Raw genomic sequence first — 13901 nt, forward strand, 5'->3', positions numbered from 1 at the left:
CTTTCCCTCTTGAGTTTCTGTATCTTTTCTATGTTCACCAAGGCGGACCCCAAATCGCCTTCCAGTCTCTCCAATATACGATGTGTCACAGTTTTTACATCCGATTTTGTATACACAATCTGCGACGTTTGTACTAGGATATTACTAAGCGGCTTGTGGGGCTTCATGGCTGTTGCATTGCCATGACCGTGATACATCCTCTGGATGGTTTCGGATATACCCTTTATATACGGGATGACCACTTGACCTTTGGTTTTTTACTTATCCTTGATTGGCCTTTTCTTGTTCTCCTTACTTCGACACTGTTTTGTACCCGTTTTAGTGCCCATCCCGGATATGCACAGGTTTTCATTGCCCCTAGCGATGTGACTCTGCTCTTGTATTTTGTCCTGTTGTTCTGTGACATCTGTTGAGTAATGTGCATACGACGCCTCACTCCTGGTGCAAAGGATGGTGAGATTTGAAGTTCAGGTATTGGTCCGTATGAGTATTTTTTCTATAGACCAATACCTTCACGATTCCGTCTTCTTTCTTTACCAGTAGAGAGTCTAGGAAGGACATGGTGCCGTTGGTTTCTTTCTCACATGTAAATGTGATGTTGTTAGTGGCATCTATGGTGTTGATATGGGTGGTCAAATCCTTCTGTGACCCCTTATTGATTATCTCAAGTATGTCGTCAATATATCGTTTCCATAAAGGGGCAGTGGCTATTGATTATTGCTTCAGATGCTGCATGAACAAATTGGCCACAATGGGAGACTTTGGATTAACCATAGCAGTGTCAACGCGTTGCTGATAGATGTTGTCTCGGAAACTAAAATATGTTGTTGTCCGCACAAATTCGAGCAAATACATGATGTCCTGAATGTGGAGGTTTGCGTTCTTACGCAACGATCTGTCTAATTCTAAGCGTTTCCGAATGATTCCAAGGGCATCGTCAATGGATGTGTTGGTAAAGAGAGAGACAACATCATGTGAAATAAATTCTTCGTCTTCCTGAATTATGATCGTAGACATAACTCCCGCTAAATGGATTTACCCACTGACGGTCCAAGAATGTCCGCTAATGACCTGTAAACATTATAACCAATGGATCCAGTGTAGTCCACGATATGCCTCAGTGGGTTTCCCTGTTTGTGGATCTTGGGTGAACAGTACATTCTAGACGCTTTCTCTGCCATGGGATACATATATATGTGTTGGCTTTCGGTAGTCTTGCTCTCTTGTTTTAATTTTGACAGGATGGCTATGAGACGCCTTTTACACTTTTGAGTTGGATTGGTCTGCAGCTGTTCATATGTTTGTTGTCCTTTAGCGTTGTCATGACCTTAGTCTCATAATCGTCGGTGTCCATGACGAATGTCGTGTACATACGTTTCACTGGTCATTTGTCTGATGAAGGTGTCCGAGTACATACCGTTCTAGTCATCGAAACGTCACATAGAAACACTTTTTGGTTGTGCTACATGAATCTTCATAATCCATACTTACCAAACCGAAGATTTTTTTAGAAACATGTTCGGTTTCTGTTTTTGCTCAATCCTCTTTTGACCACCGTTCCTTAAAATTATGTTTTTGTTAGCTTTCTGTGAAAAAAAAGCCTTGTTGATATCACTTTATACTGCTCTCTCCATCGATCGAGTAAGAAGTTATGTTTTTCTGGATGAAGTTGAAAAGTGATTACAAGAATGAGGTGAATTGTGTAACAGAACAATACATGTCAATTCGTTCGCCTTGGTTAAGTCACATAACTTTTCAGGATAAGAAAGATTTTAAGAAATTTCTATCTTACATCCCCATTTCACGTGCGTGACGTTACAAAGGTTGACGTTGCGAAATCGGGAACTTAAATGCAGAAACTGCAGCACCTGTTGAGGGTATCTGAGATAATTTTGGTGATTGCAAGGAGAGACAAATACTCTTTCGTGTCCAGTGGTGCTGCAATTTTAAAAAACCTCTTTGAGCAGAATTATCCTATCCTTCACCTCTGAGCTTAGAAGAGTCTTATATTCTACAATTTATTTCAAAACGTTTTTCGCCGCTATTTTAACCTAATTGACAACATACTCGATGCATTTATTGTTTCTTATTCTTTTATTTTCCTTTCTGTCTCGGCTATACCTATAATATCGATAGGAACATAAACATATTATGAATGAATTTGTTAAAAGAATGTTAGTCGACATATTTGTCTGGTCTGTCGACTTTGACATGTTTAATGAAAAAAGTCGAATAAAGTAGATATTTGTGTAACTGTTCCTGGTTTCATAAATGTGTCCATTGAAGATTTTTTCTCTAACCTAAGAAATGCTTATATACTCCTAACTGATATTATACAATTGGATGAGCAATATGTATGGAAAGGCCCTCACACTAAATCTACCCTGTAGAGTTATGTAATCTTCGCATCATATTCGCATACGTTGCAGTGTCTATTGACCAGTATATGAGCATAGTGTTATTCAACTAATGCTTACGTGAGGCATGCTGAAATGATAACAATTCTATTACAGAGGCCCTATGTATATTTGAATATGACAGCGTCATTTTGTATTACAAATGTTGCATATGCTTACAGTAAACACTTTCATTTTTGTCATCCTGGATACTCCAGGGGTTACGCTAACTTACGCTCTCTGCACCCCTGACATACGCCATAGCAAAATTGATTGCACAAAGATAGCTGTTTGATTGGTCTCGGTTAAAAAAACTGACCAAAATCTAGGGTGACACCTATCCTTTGACAATTACAGAGGAGAGACACTCGACTTCAAAACCAGTCATATTTTACTGTTACGCGACCGCGAGATTATTTTGATTTACGTGAAAGGATCGAACAAGTCTTCTCGTCTCATCAACAAGGTGGCATAAACTGAATCTTCAATTTCGCTATGGCGTATTTCAGGGGTGCAGAGAGCGTAAGTTAGCGTAACCCCTGGGGTATCGAGGATGTATCTGTGTCTATTTCTTACACATGTTTGGTCATTTTGCACCAGAATGTCGTTTTTTTTTTAAATGAAACATGTATTTTATACTGACAGATTACAACTGAATATATCTCTAGTAACACAAATATGTACATCATGCTTATAAAATGGCGCTCTAACGTCATATGTATGGTCTGTAACTCCATGGGCATGGGCCGGGGACACGTGATATATAGCCATGATATCAATGTTAAGACGCTTAATAAAACTACATTGTCAATCGGTCAGGGTGGTGACTCGTAACTGTGAGATTTGATAGAAATATGGGTATTTGAGTCAGTACTAGCTACGTTCATCGAGTCCGAGACCGAGTGTTGGATAAGTGAAGTCCGTTCATTTATACCAGGATAAAGTTCTTTCTTTACGAGGCGTGATAGTCCCGGATTCAGCAAGTTTTCCTAAAAAATAAAAACAAAGAAACGACTCTCAGCAGGAGTAAATAATCTTCGATTTGATATATATTTTATTTGTATTTATATGTATATCGAAAACTCAAATACCATTGGTCGAGTCTTCAAACATCATCGGGGGAAAATAGGACCCGCAATCATGAACTACTTTAATTGTCTTCAATTAACTGCGATTATTCAGAACAGTTTTAACAATATTATAGCCGTGTTTTAATTATTTCATGGGATTTTATTCAGAACTAATTATAAAAACATTAATGAATTTGGGGGACATGGTAAAAGATTTCCAAACTACCGTCGAACCTCGTTAATTATATCGGTTTATATTTTTGATGTGTTTGAAAGTTGACATATCGGGGCAATATCCAAGAAAATTATATCATATCTGATATAACACTTTTCGCCTTGATGAGACACGGACACTTATGTATGTCATCTTGACACACTACTTTCAGCTGTTTCAGTGAACCATTTACCTGCTTCATATCCAGTATATTGACAAGAATACTGCACACTGCCGATATGACACACAGACCTAGCAGGACCCAGAACATCAGGCGGTAGTTAGCTAGTCGTTCAGTCTTGTCTAGACTGGTACCAAGGATGGTGAAAAGTACAACGGGAAAAAGGAATAGTCATACAAGTAAAGTAATTTTAAATCTTTATGATATGAAGAACGTGATCACTACACCGTTATGATATGACAGGTATAGTACTTTACACCGTTATGATATGACAGGTATAGTACTTTACACCGTTATAATATGACAGGTATAGTACTTTACACCGTTATAATGTGACCGGTATAGGACTTTACACCGTTATAATATGACAGGTATAGGACTTTACATTGTTAGAATATGACAGGTATAGTACTTTACACCGTTAGAATATGACAGGTATAGGACTTAACCCCATTTTGATACCAAAAAACCCCACATAGTATATTTTTAAAGGTATTGATGCATTTTGCATGAAACTAAAGCGTCTGAAAGACGAAATACAGTAAAGGTTAGGTCGTTGTTTTCGATTCGTACCTTTCTGTGACCCCGAGGATCTTCCCTATCCCAAGGTTGGTCAGTCCTACCGCCAATCCCTGCATACAGATCGTGATCCCCTGAGCAGTGCCAAACACCTCCGGCGACACGAGAACGGATACCGACGGCCAAAGACATATCTGATGATAAATGGAATAGAATCTTTATATGAGAGTTGAATTAAGTTCACATGATTAACCGGGTTTCATTCATCTTGTTGCAAAAATATCAAAGAACAATATTTGAAAATAATATTTTGATTTACCAACAGATTAACAGCAAATTGATTACCAACCTGTAGTGAGTAAGTTAAATATATGCTATGATTCTACTTTTGAAAACTTTAGTAATTATAGTTACAGCAAACACGGTGTACGTGGTTCCCAGATATATGGTCAAAATAAGTGGATGTATCTCGGGACAAAAGGAAAACAGAGGGAACACTGGAACAGTCAGCACAGCACAACACGACATCACGATTCCAGTGATGTTAAGCCTCCTCTGTCAAATACAATCAAAACATAATTTACTTATTTTCAAAAAAAAGAAGATTACTGTTGAATGGAATTGATTATAGAACATCACTAAACAGAATGGTCGCAACTTGTGGTCGGAAGTAATTCACCTAAATGACTTACACTACTGATCACAAATACAGAACATCACTCACCAAAGCACACCCACCCCATCGATTGTTGTATACATAGAACATCACTTACCAAAATTACCCCCATTACTGGCGATATGAGGACAGATACGTCATACACAGCTCCGTTGTAATAGGACGCCGTCGTTTTGGAATATCCGTACCGATCTTGTATGTATTTACTGGGAAAGACAAGAGTTAATCAGCTTCGCAAGTTAGGAAAAGTATAGAACACATGTAACACTGTATTGTATAATGAAATTACTTGCCTTTCTACCCCAGGAATGAAAGGCAGCTGGAGCTACCAAGAGCAAGAACAACCACTACGGGTATGGACGGAAGTCTTTTCGCTACGAGGCCGCCCGGGTGTGGAACAGTCTGTCAAACCATTTGAGGAAGTTGGATAGTTATCCAGAGTTTGCCAGACTGATGCACTCCCGGGATGGGTCTGTTTGCTCATGTCGTATCTTTACTTGTGTTTGGAGTTTTAATGTTTTTTCAGTGTTTTAGTATTTATTACTAGTTACCTGCTTTATTTATTTATTCATTTATTTATCTACTTATTTACCTATCTATTAAGCTTAACTCCTGCCTTGCATGGCGCTTTTATATACCAATAACTGGCAGCATAGTTTCTAGCCCTCTCGTCTAATCATCGTTATAGCTCTATATGTTTTTACTTACTAGACCTTGTCGTCTTATATTAATTTACACCATATTAGTGTATATTATGTCAATTTTTACCCTTTTGCTATATTAGCATGTTTGTAAATTACACTTGTAGTGCTTTAACCCACCTATTATATAGCAACAAATGTGTGATATGCAGGTGTTCACTATTATCTCATTACATCATTTTTAGTAAAGTACTTTACAATTAGTGCCTGTGATATCTAATTATATGCTGCTATGCTATTGTATGTTTTACTCGCTGATTATGTGCTAGCTTTCTGTGATAGTGTATAGATTGTTTGTTGTTTTCCGATTGTTTTTTATCGTGTTTGTCGCAAAAATAGCACTAATGTTTTTCTGTTTGATATATGCGACATTAAATAAAGTGTTTTGTATCTTGTATCTTATTGTACGAAGTTTTGAATATTACAGTATAGCGGAAATACGTATTCTTTGTGTTTTGAATCTGCTTTCATATACGATAACAATAGAGTGGAAACATTTTATGTACTGTTCTTAGTTAACTCATCAAATTTCTTCAACTTTGAAAACATATTTTGAAACTGGGAATGTTATAGTGTATGACATACCTACCGTTTCCAATTAAAGGGAGATAACAGGCGTAGAAAGACATAATCACGACAGAGTAAAGCCAGAATGTTTTAGGAAGTAATCGGATTTCCCTGAGCGTCTGAAATGATTAAAAGGTATAGTTACATACGTTAGAATTATATTGATATGATACATGTCAAAACGGGAATAATGGGGAGAAGTCGGCGAGTTTAGTACAGAAAATAAACAACAGTTACCTGATACAGATGGAGATAAACATGCTCTAACAGACTTACAGGTGCTTTATTTAATTAAATACTAGTGCATTTATATTTTAACGTAGAAAAGTAATGTAAGACATTAATAAGAAAATTGTATTCTTATCTAGTTTTCCATTTTTATTATATTTTCATAAACAAATTAAGTGGATTTGCTTATCGTTTTCAATTTTGTAAAAAAAAAATTATATACCATTTTACTATTATAGTTGTAAATTGTAAATGTAATTATGCTAATAATGAAAAACAAAATCATTATAATATATATATAGGATCTTACACTAGTTTCCATGTCATATGAGGTTTATGGAACGAGTCGAAGACATTTTTGTATTAGGGAGCCTCTGGCGAGCTTATCATATCACTGGGAGATATACTCACTACAAAGTTGGATCTCTGGGCTACTTTCATTTCGACTTTCACCCGAGACTGTCCATAGTAATCCAATAATGACACTACTACTGCACACACTATACTTATACAGCATATAGCTGCAGCTAGGTGAAAATAAGAGGTTTAGAAATAGTCAAAAACACCAATCTAATGTTTGGTAATAAAACGTAATCTAGTTGAAATCCTATTCACAGTTTTTTTTACGTTTGATCACATGCAAATATGTTGATTATAAGTGAGTTCACAAAGATAATAAGTACTGCCATATATTTACTTATGTTCAACTTTTAAAACATGTTTCTAAGCCATCTTTTCACAGACTGTTTTTATCACAAACCAAAGAATTTAATGTAGTTTCTCAAACACGACAGTGATTTATCATAACCAAGTTTGTTATACATGGTAAACCATCCATACCTATCCAGAGTGTTGTTGACAGGCCGATCCAGTTGGCGATGTTGGCAGTGAGGAAAAAATTTGAAACATTACCGAGTCGTAGAACTACAACCATCAAGCTAAAGACTAACAGTATGTTGTCTGGAAACCAGGAAGCTAGCATTCTATTCTGTACAACTAAAACAGAATGAAATTGGTGTGGAAGGAAACCCATGCATTCTTTACAAATAGTACATACGCAAAAACAAAATTATTAATTGTTAACCATTTTTCATCCAAACAATAATCCCTTTCAGACGAAGTTTGATGTATTTCAGATTAAGAAGCCCAATATATTACTAAATTGTCGACGCAATGTAAGCATATAAATGCCATCATAAGTGAAGACTGGAGGAGCTGGTATTGTTTCGGCCACCAGAACGTACTGAGAGCTTGTGTCTCCCCTATAGAAAATACTGAGATATGATCCCTCCATTTTAAATGCTTTACCGAGAATTATTTTTTTCACGATAACAAAACACGCTTAGTGATTGTCCCTCCCTTCTAAAGGTAGACACTCAGAGGTGGTCCCTCCCTTTTAAAGAGAACTTACTGAGAGTTGGTATTGTTCCCGCTAGTGATGGTCCCTCCCTTCTAAAGAAACGCACTAAGATCACTAAGATAAAATATACTTAGAGTTGGTCTTGTTCCCGATAACAGAACTGGTCCCTTCCTTTTAAAGAAACATGCTGAGAGCTGATACCTCAATGAGAGTAAGTCTTGTTCCATCTATCAGAACGTAGTGAGAGTTGGTCTAGTACTGAGGGCTGGCTATTTACTCCTAAGGAATGTACAGAGAGCTAGTTTTATCCCCGCCACTAGAATAAACTGAGAGCTGACCCTGTCCTCTCTACAGTAGTACTGAGAGTTGGTCTTGTTCCTGCCATCAAAACTTACTGAAATCTGGCTCCACCCCCTCTAATTAAAAGTACTGAAAGCTTATTTAATTCTTGCAACCAGAACTTACTGAGAGCTGACCCCACCATCTCTGCAGTGGTACTGAGAGCTAATCTTATTATTGCCACCATAACTTACTGAGAGCTGGGCCAGTTCCTGCTCCAAGGAGTAGACGGCCACAAAACATGAGTGGGAACATAACAGATGTACCCCTAATCGAGTCAGTGACAGATACAGCAAATAAAACCGATCCTACAGATGCGACCATTGTCGTCAGGATTGCCGAACCTGAAAAAAGACACGATTTGATTTAAAATAATAAACCATCTATTTGAATTGGAATACAAAAAAAATGTCTTTTTTGTAATATCTGAACTGTTGTAATTGTACTGACCTCTGTTTCCAATTCTGTCGATGAAATATCCTCCAGGTAAGGCATTAACGGCATTCCTGAAAAATGATTATCACATATGTTTTAGAGGACTAACGTAATTGTTCGGCATCAGTTATTATGAATTGTCCCTATTGATTTCAAACCATTATCGGCCTTTACATAATGATATAGCTGTATTAGAAACGTATTTTTGCTTCGGAGTTAAGATGGATTTACGTACATCCAGGAGTAGGCCGCGTACAGCTGGTTGTAACGGTCTGGTCCCAGTCCCAGACAATCACTACAGCACGTCGTGTTGGTCGTGTTGGTCGTAAGGTTTGTACAGTTTTTGGTCTGTCAGGTTACGAAATATATATGAAAATTTACTATCAGTTAGATGGTATGTTACAGACGTGCAGACAAAACATATTTTGTTGTGCTTATTGTAAAGTATTAATGATTTAGATACTGGTTTATCACTACGTGAACGTTTATAATATGGGAAAACGTACACTTGTTGAAAATTACCGTTTCTTTGAAGTTGGACAATACAAAGTAATAGCACATACCATTATTTAGCAGTGGAACACATATGAGCCGCTCAAAAGACTAATACGTTTCTAATTATATTATTTAAATGCCTTAATTAAGATGTAGCTTACGTGAACCCCCTGTAAGTCCTTCTGCAATGCACCCGGGACATCAATATTGAAGTAACAACCAAAAGGAAGGAAGCAGGCAAAGACAAGCAACACATATCGTGTCTTCCCTATATGAGGGAAAATAGAAAAGGAATCTAGTAAATCTCATCAGAAATGACTCTTCAGTTTTTTTTTAAAAAACTTCGCTAAATTTCGTATTCTAAAATTTAGGTTTAAGTCAAACTGACATGACGTGGGGGTAGATCAGGTCAAGACAACCATAAAAATTATGTAACATAAAATTTTAAAAACCTCTCATTTAGTAACCAAAGTGACTAACACATAATCATCAACAGATTACATATATCTATAAAATCCTGACACTGAAAAGAAAGAAAACCAACGTTATGACATTCGTCTTCGTTCTGCAGTGTATATGAGACGTGTAGAAATACGCCAAAGAGCCAATTAATTGATTAATGTAAAACAATAACACGCATGTAAAAGTGCTCTCCGATATGATATATATAATATTAGATATCGATTGTTTGGTGTGACGATGTACTGGAATACACATACTTACACTCTGTAACATCCATGGTTTTAAAAGACTGGCCTGAAATAGACACACAGTTTGTGATATTGCGCAATTATATCAGATAGTGAGTACAGTTTAACGCGTCACCGTTACAGGTAAAACACAAAGTGGTCATCTGGCATCGATTGTTAGCGAAAATTTCAAATTGTTGCCAATAGGATGCAAGGACATTGAAAGCGAAAAAAAAAACATAAAATAAATCAATCTTATTTGTCTCAACCAATCTATAGCAGTGAAATGATATCAGATTTTTTTAATTTTATTGTATTATTGTATTCAATGTTTAAATTTTCACTAACTACCAGTTAAGACCAACCTTCATTTGAGCAACCGGGGCACGAATACCTATGACTGTTTTATTTAAGATAAAATAAAAGGCCTCGGCAATTATTTCATGCTGTTGTATTTCTTATCCTATCATTTGATTGACTGTTTAGTCTTGCTGAACAGGAGTTTGAAACACAATTATTTGTTATTTTCAATATTTTGTAAACAAACTTGAAATACAATATAATAGGTGTTTTTTTAAGTTTTTACGAATGAGTATACTGTCAAGATAAAGTGTTTACAAACAAGCTACATTTTGTAAACAAATATATACCTACATACTCAAAATCAGAAGTCAATTCCAAACTATGTTCATCCTAATTAAGGAGCAATCTTTTTAAGATGAATACATTTTGAGCCCCAGCCATCTATCCCTATGACATTTTTATACAATATTGAAATGCTTTGGTCAATGGATGATCCATTCAAAATTTAATTAGAATTCCTTCACCTGGTCTGGATTGTTAGATTTTTAAATGCAAGACGTTGGACTATGGACAACAGCGACAACCGACGCTCTGCCAGGTCATACAAACGATGATGATGTATTTCCTTACCAATGGCAAAAAGAGATGAAGCTATATGTAAATAACAAGTAAGCAAAGGCATTAAACCTTAAGTGACATTAACCATACGCATCTCTGGAGATGACTAGTATTGAGTCAACTTCATTTATTGACGCTATTATTTTCACGTTACTGTCGATATATAGGAATCTGCATTGAGGACGATCTTGATAATCAGTAAACTGTTACGTTATCATCCATTACTATAAGGTACACATATCACTAGGCTAAGTCACAAACACATATGGAGATAACGATATCAAATCAGTTACAAACAAGTAAGCTCCACAATACCCTATTGCTATGTAGCATTGAAATGTGCTTGTAATTAAAATTATTTTATAAGGACGATAACATGAAAATAACTTACCACATATGAACTGAATATCCAGGAAAAGACAGAAATTTGATATCTAGCGCACGACCTTGTGCTGTTATGTATTTAAGGTCAGCCTGTGGTTTGTCAATATTGTGCGTACTTATGTTGTCTAGATGATATTCGTTATCGCCATATGTTATTCTGAGAGTGATCTCCCCTGAATATATAAAAACCATGTATTTAGTGGTCTACAAAATGTAAAAGTACCTAATACTGCCTGAAAAATATGCCACAACCATTTCAAAACGAAATTATGGGCCACCGTTACAATCTGTGATATGCCCTTGGTAGATGTAGTGTCAATGTTTGTTTTGATTTCCGTTAGTTATATATACATCTAGTTATATCAATAGCTTAATTCTTTATCTAATTAAGGTTTAAATAAACAGGTCTATATTATTCTTTGTTGACATTACCTTTGTTAAGCTAGATTGATATATCTTCCTGCAGAGTGTTGGCATCCTCATGTGGACAAACTGTGCCCTCTCATGGCCGATTTGTTTATCTTTCCATACTGGATTCACTTAAGTGCATATCAGAACGAGTATAGATATGATAAAGACACTTCAAGGTCTTAAAAGTTCACTCTTAGATAAATCGACGATATGTTGTCTTTAAATAACAAGAAAATGATTGACCACGTCGAACGTATAATATTTCCTAAGATGGAAATCAAGGACTATTCAACCATGACCCAACACGGATGCCTTAATGTTGAACTGTTTGATAAGCGTGACGAATCAGTCCTTCCGATTGTGAACTCCCGTGCCCCTTTCTTAATAATAACAACACCGCCCCCTTACCTTCGTTGATAACATGTTACAGTTGATTTGATGTTCATTGGTTTGCTCCAAATATCAGTATTTCGGTGAAATATGTCGCGTCGTAACCGACAAAATAACTTTATAACACAAGCTTTTCATTCAGGTTGATAAAGGCTATGAACACGTTGTTACAATCACCATAATCGAAGGACCTTGTATGACATGTATATTTATGTATTTGTGCGTGCCTTGTTGTAGCAGTACTTGGATTTGATCATGACCCAGAATTAAATGGCGGGTGTCGTCGATGAAGCAGAAGACGTCTGCCCTTCTTATTTCTTCTACTTTTTCCAGGGTTTCCGTGCAAATAAATTCGATTTCTCATTTTGCATTAGTTCCATCGACTTGGAGTTTAGCGTTTGTTTTCACTTCGCGCTTTTAAGTTTCATTTGATTGGGTATCAACACATTTAACATTTACTAAAAAACTAGTTCCATGTTTTAAATCGTGTATGATATACATGTAATTTGTGAACAAGTTTTCACTTCTAAGACAAGTGGAAGCAGGATTGGGTTAGTCGTTCTTTTCGTACCGTAAACGTGATTTTGATACATTTGTCGAATACTTTACTTCAGAGATGAAAATGAACTTGAAAATATGATATTTTGAAAGTACCTTTGAAATTGTTTTATATCTAAAACATGTTCCAGTTGTTATCGACGATGCAAGGTCAATATATAGAACAGAAGCACAGGGACAGATTACGTATGCGCTGTTATCCACACAAAAACGAAAGCTATCATATCTAATAGTTTTGTTTTTATTTTTATTTTAAGAAAATGGAAAACAATTTCTTAATTTCTCATTTTCTGAGCGCGTGGTCACTTAATTGTAGCTAGAGTGCTCAAATTATGTATTCATACTCTGCATCAGTTTGAACCACCTCATAACAAGGATATAAAGGGTACTCCCACACCAACTGAAAATAGTTTACAAGTATCACCGATAGTATGAGCAGAAACATTGTCATACTAACACAGACACTAAATGTGTGTGCGATTATAACAGGCAAATAACCAGATTTTATATCTCCGTTGATAGAACAAGATATCAAATACAGACAGGACAGAGTTTATCATGGTCTGGTATCTGCAAAGCTGGTAATCACATGACGATGATAACACGAGCAATGTGTAAGAGACACGCAATACCTTGATAAGTAACTCTACTCCAGTATATGTATCTTCCACTGGGTTAAACTCTTTTTTGATGTATTAAAGTAAGCAAATCATGTATGACGTTTGAATAATACCTGTCTGAAATAGGCCTACTGTAATCGTAACGTACTGTGATCTGTCTCATCACCCTACAAAAAGGCTTTCGACATAAAATTTAATCTGCTAAATATTATGTGAACACTGAGATGTAATGATACAAACATGAACACAGTATATGTACCATTACTATACATAGCTTTTGTTTACTAGTAAATATCATATCATGATATCGTGTTTTCTCTTCTTAACTGACTTGAGGAAAGAACATTCAATCTAGTACAATGCATATATGCAACTCTTATAAAATCCGTTCATGTTGTAATTAGCAAATGATAAATATGATGATAAATTTGAAAATAGTTTACGAGAAAGTTGTTAATACATACATATCTGATGTTTTACGACAACTGACAAATACCATGTTGATGGTTTTAACCCTCAATTAATCATTCCAGCGCTGGTATAATCTTGTATCAAACATATTAGTATTCTCGAGAAAATTGCCCCTAGAAAAATGATTAATATCATAAAATTGGGATGTATTTTTAATACTGATTTTAATTGATTAAAATTAAACATCTTACAATCTGAACATGCGCATAATATCATACCACATTTTATACAAACTTTACATGGGGAGTTTCCAGTCTAGCAAATCAAGCTAGGTAT

At 35.9% G+C, this 13901-nt stretch overlaps 1 protein-coding gene across 4 annotated transcripts; it reads right to left on the reverse strand.

Annotated features, from left to right (window-relative positions):
• Window positions 1–1466: 1466 nt before the first annotated feature.
• Window positions 1467–11705, reverse strand: LOC110447005 (major facilitator superfamily domain-containing protein 1-like). 4 transcript variants are annotated; one of them, XM_021492383.1, is made up of 15 exons: window positions 11608–11705; window positions 10698–10764; window positions 9905–9937; window positions 9343–9449; window positions 8922–9034; window positions 8702–8757; window positions 8446–8595; window positions 7393–7548; window positions 6964–7079; window positions 6343–6443; window positions 5154–5262; window positions 4795–4935; window positions 4435–4574; window positions 3874–3988; window positions 1467–3385 (listed from the first exon to the last, which is right to left on the reverse strand). In XM_021492383.1, exons 3-15 carry the CDS (start codon window positions 9918–9920, stop codon window positions 3212–3214), a joined length of 1494 nt encoding a protein of 497 aa, XP_021348058.1. In that variant the 5' UTR covers window positions 9921–9937; window positions 10698–10764; window positions 11608–11705; the 3' UTR covers window positions 1467–3211. The 4 variants fall into 4 exon arrangements, with proteins under 4 accessions (XP_021348058.1, XP_021348057.1, XP_021348055.1 ...); XM_021492382.1 differs by lacking the exon at window positions 10698–10764 and adding an exon at window positions 11183–11348; XM_021492380.1 differs by lacking the exon at window positions 10698–10764.
• Window positions 11706–13901: the final 2196 nt, after the last annotated feature.

The sequence above is a fragment of the Mizuhopecten yessoensis genome, unplaced genomic scaffold, assembly GCF_002113885.1.
Source record: "Mizuhopecten yessoensis strain PY_sf001 unplaced genomic scaffold, ASM211388v2 scaffold3101, whole genome shotgun sequence".
In the NCBI taxonomy this organism is placed as follows: Eukaryota; Metazoa; Mollusca; class Bivalvia; order Pectinida; family Pectinidae; genus Mizuhopecten; species Mizuhopecten yessoensis.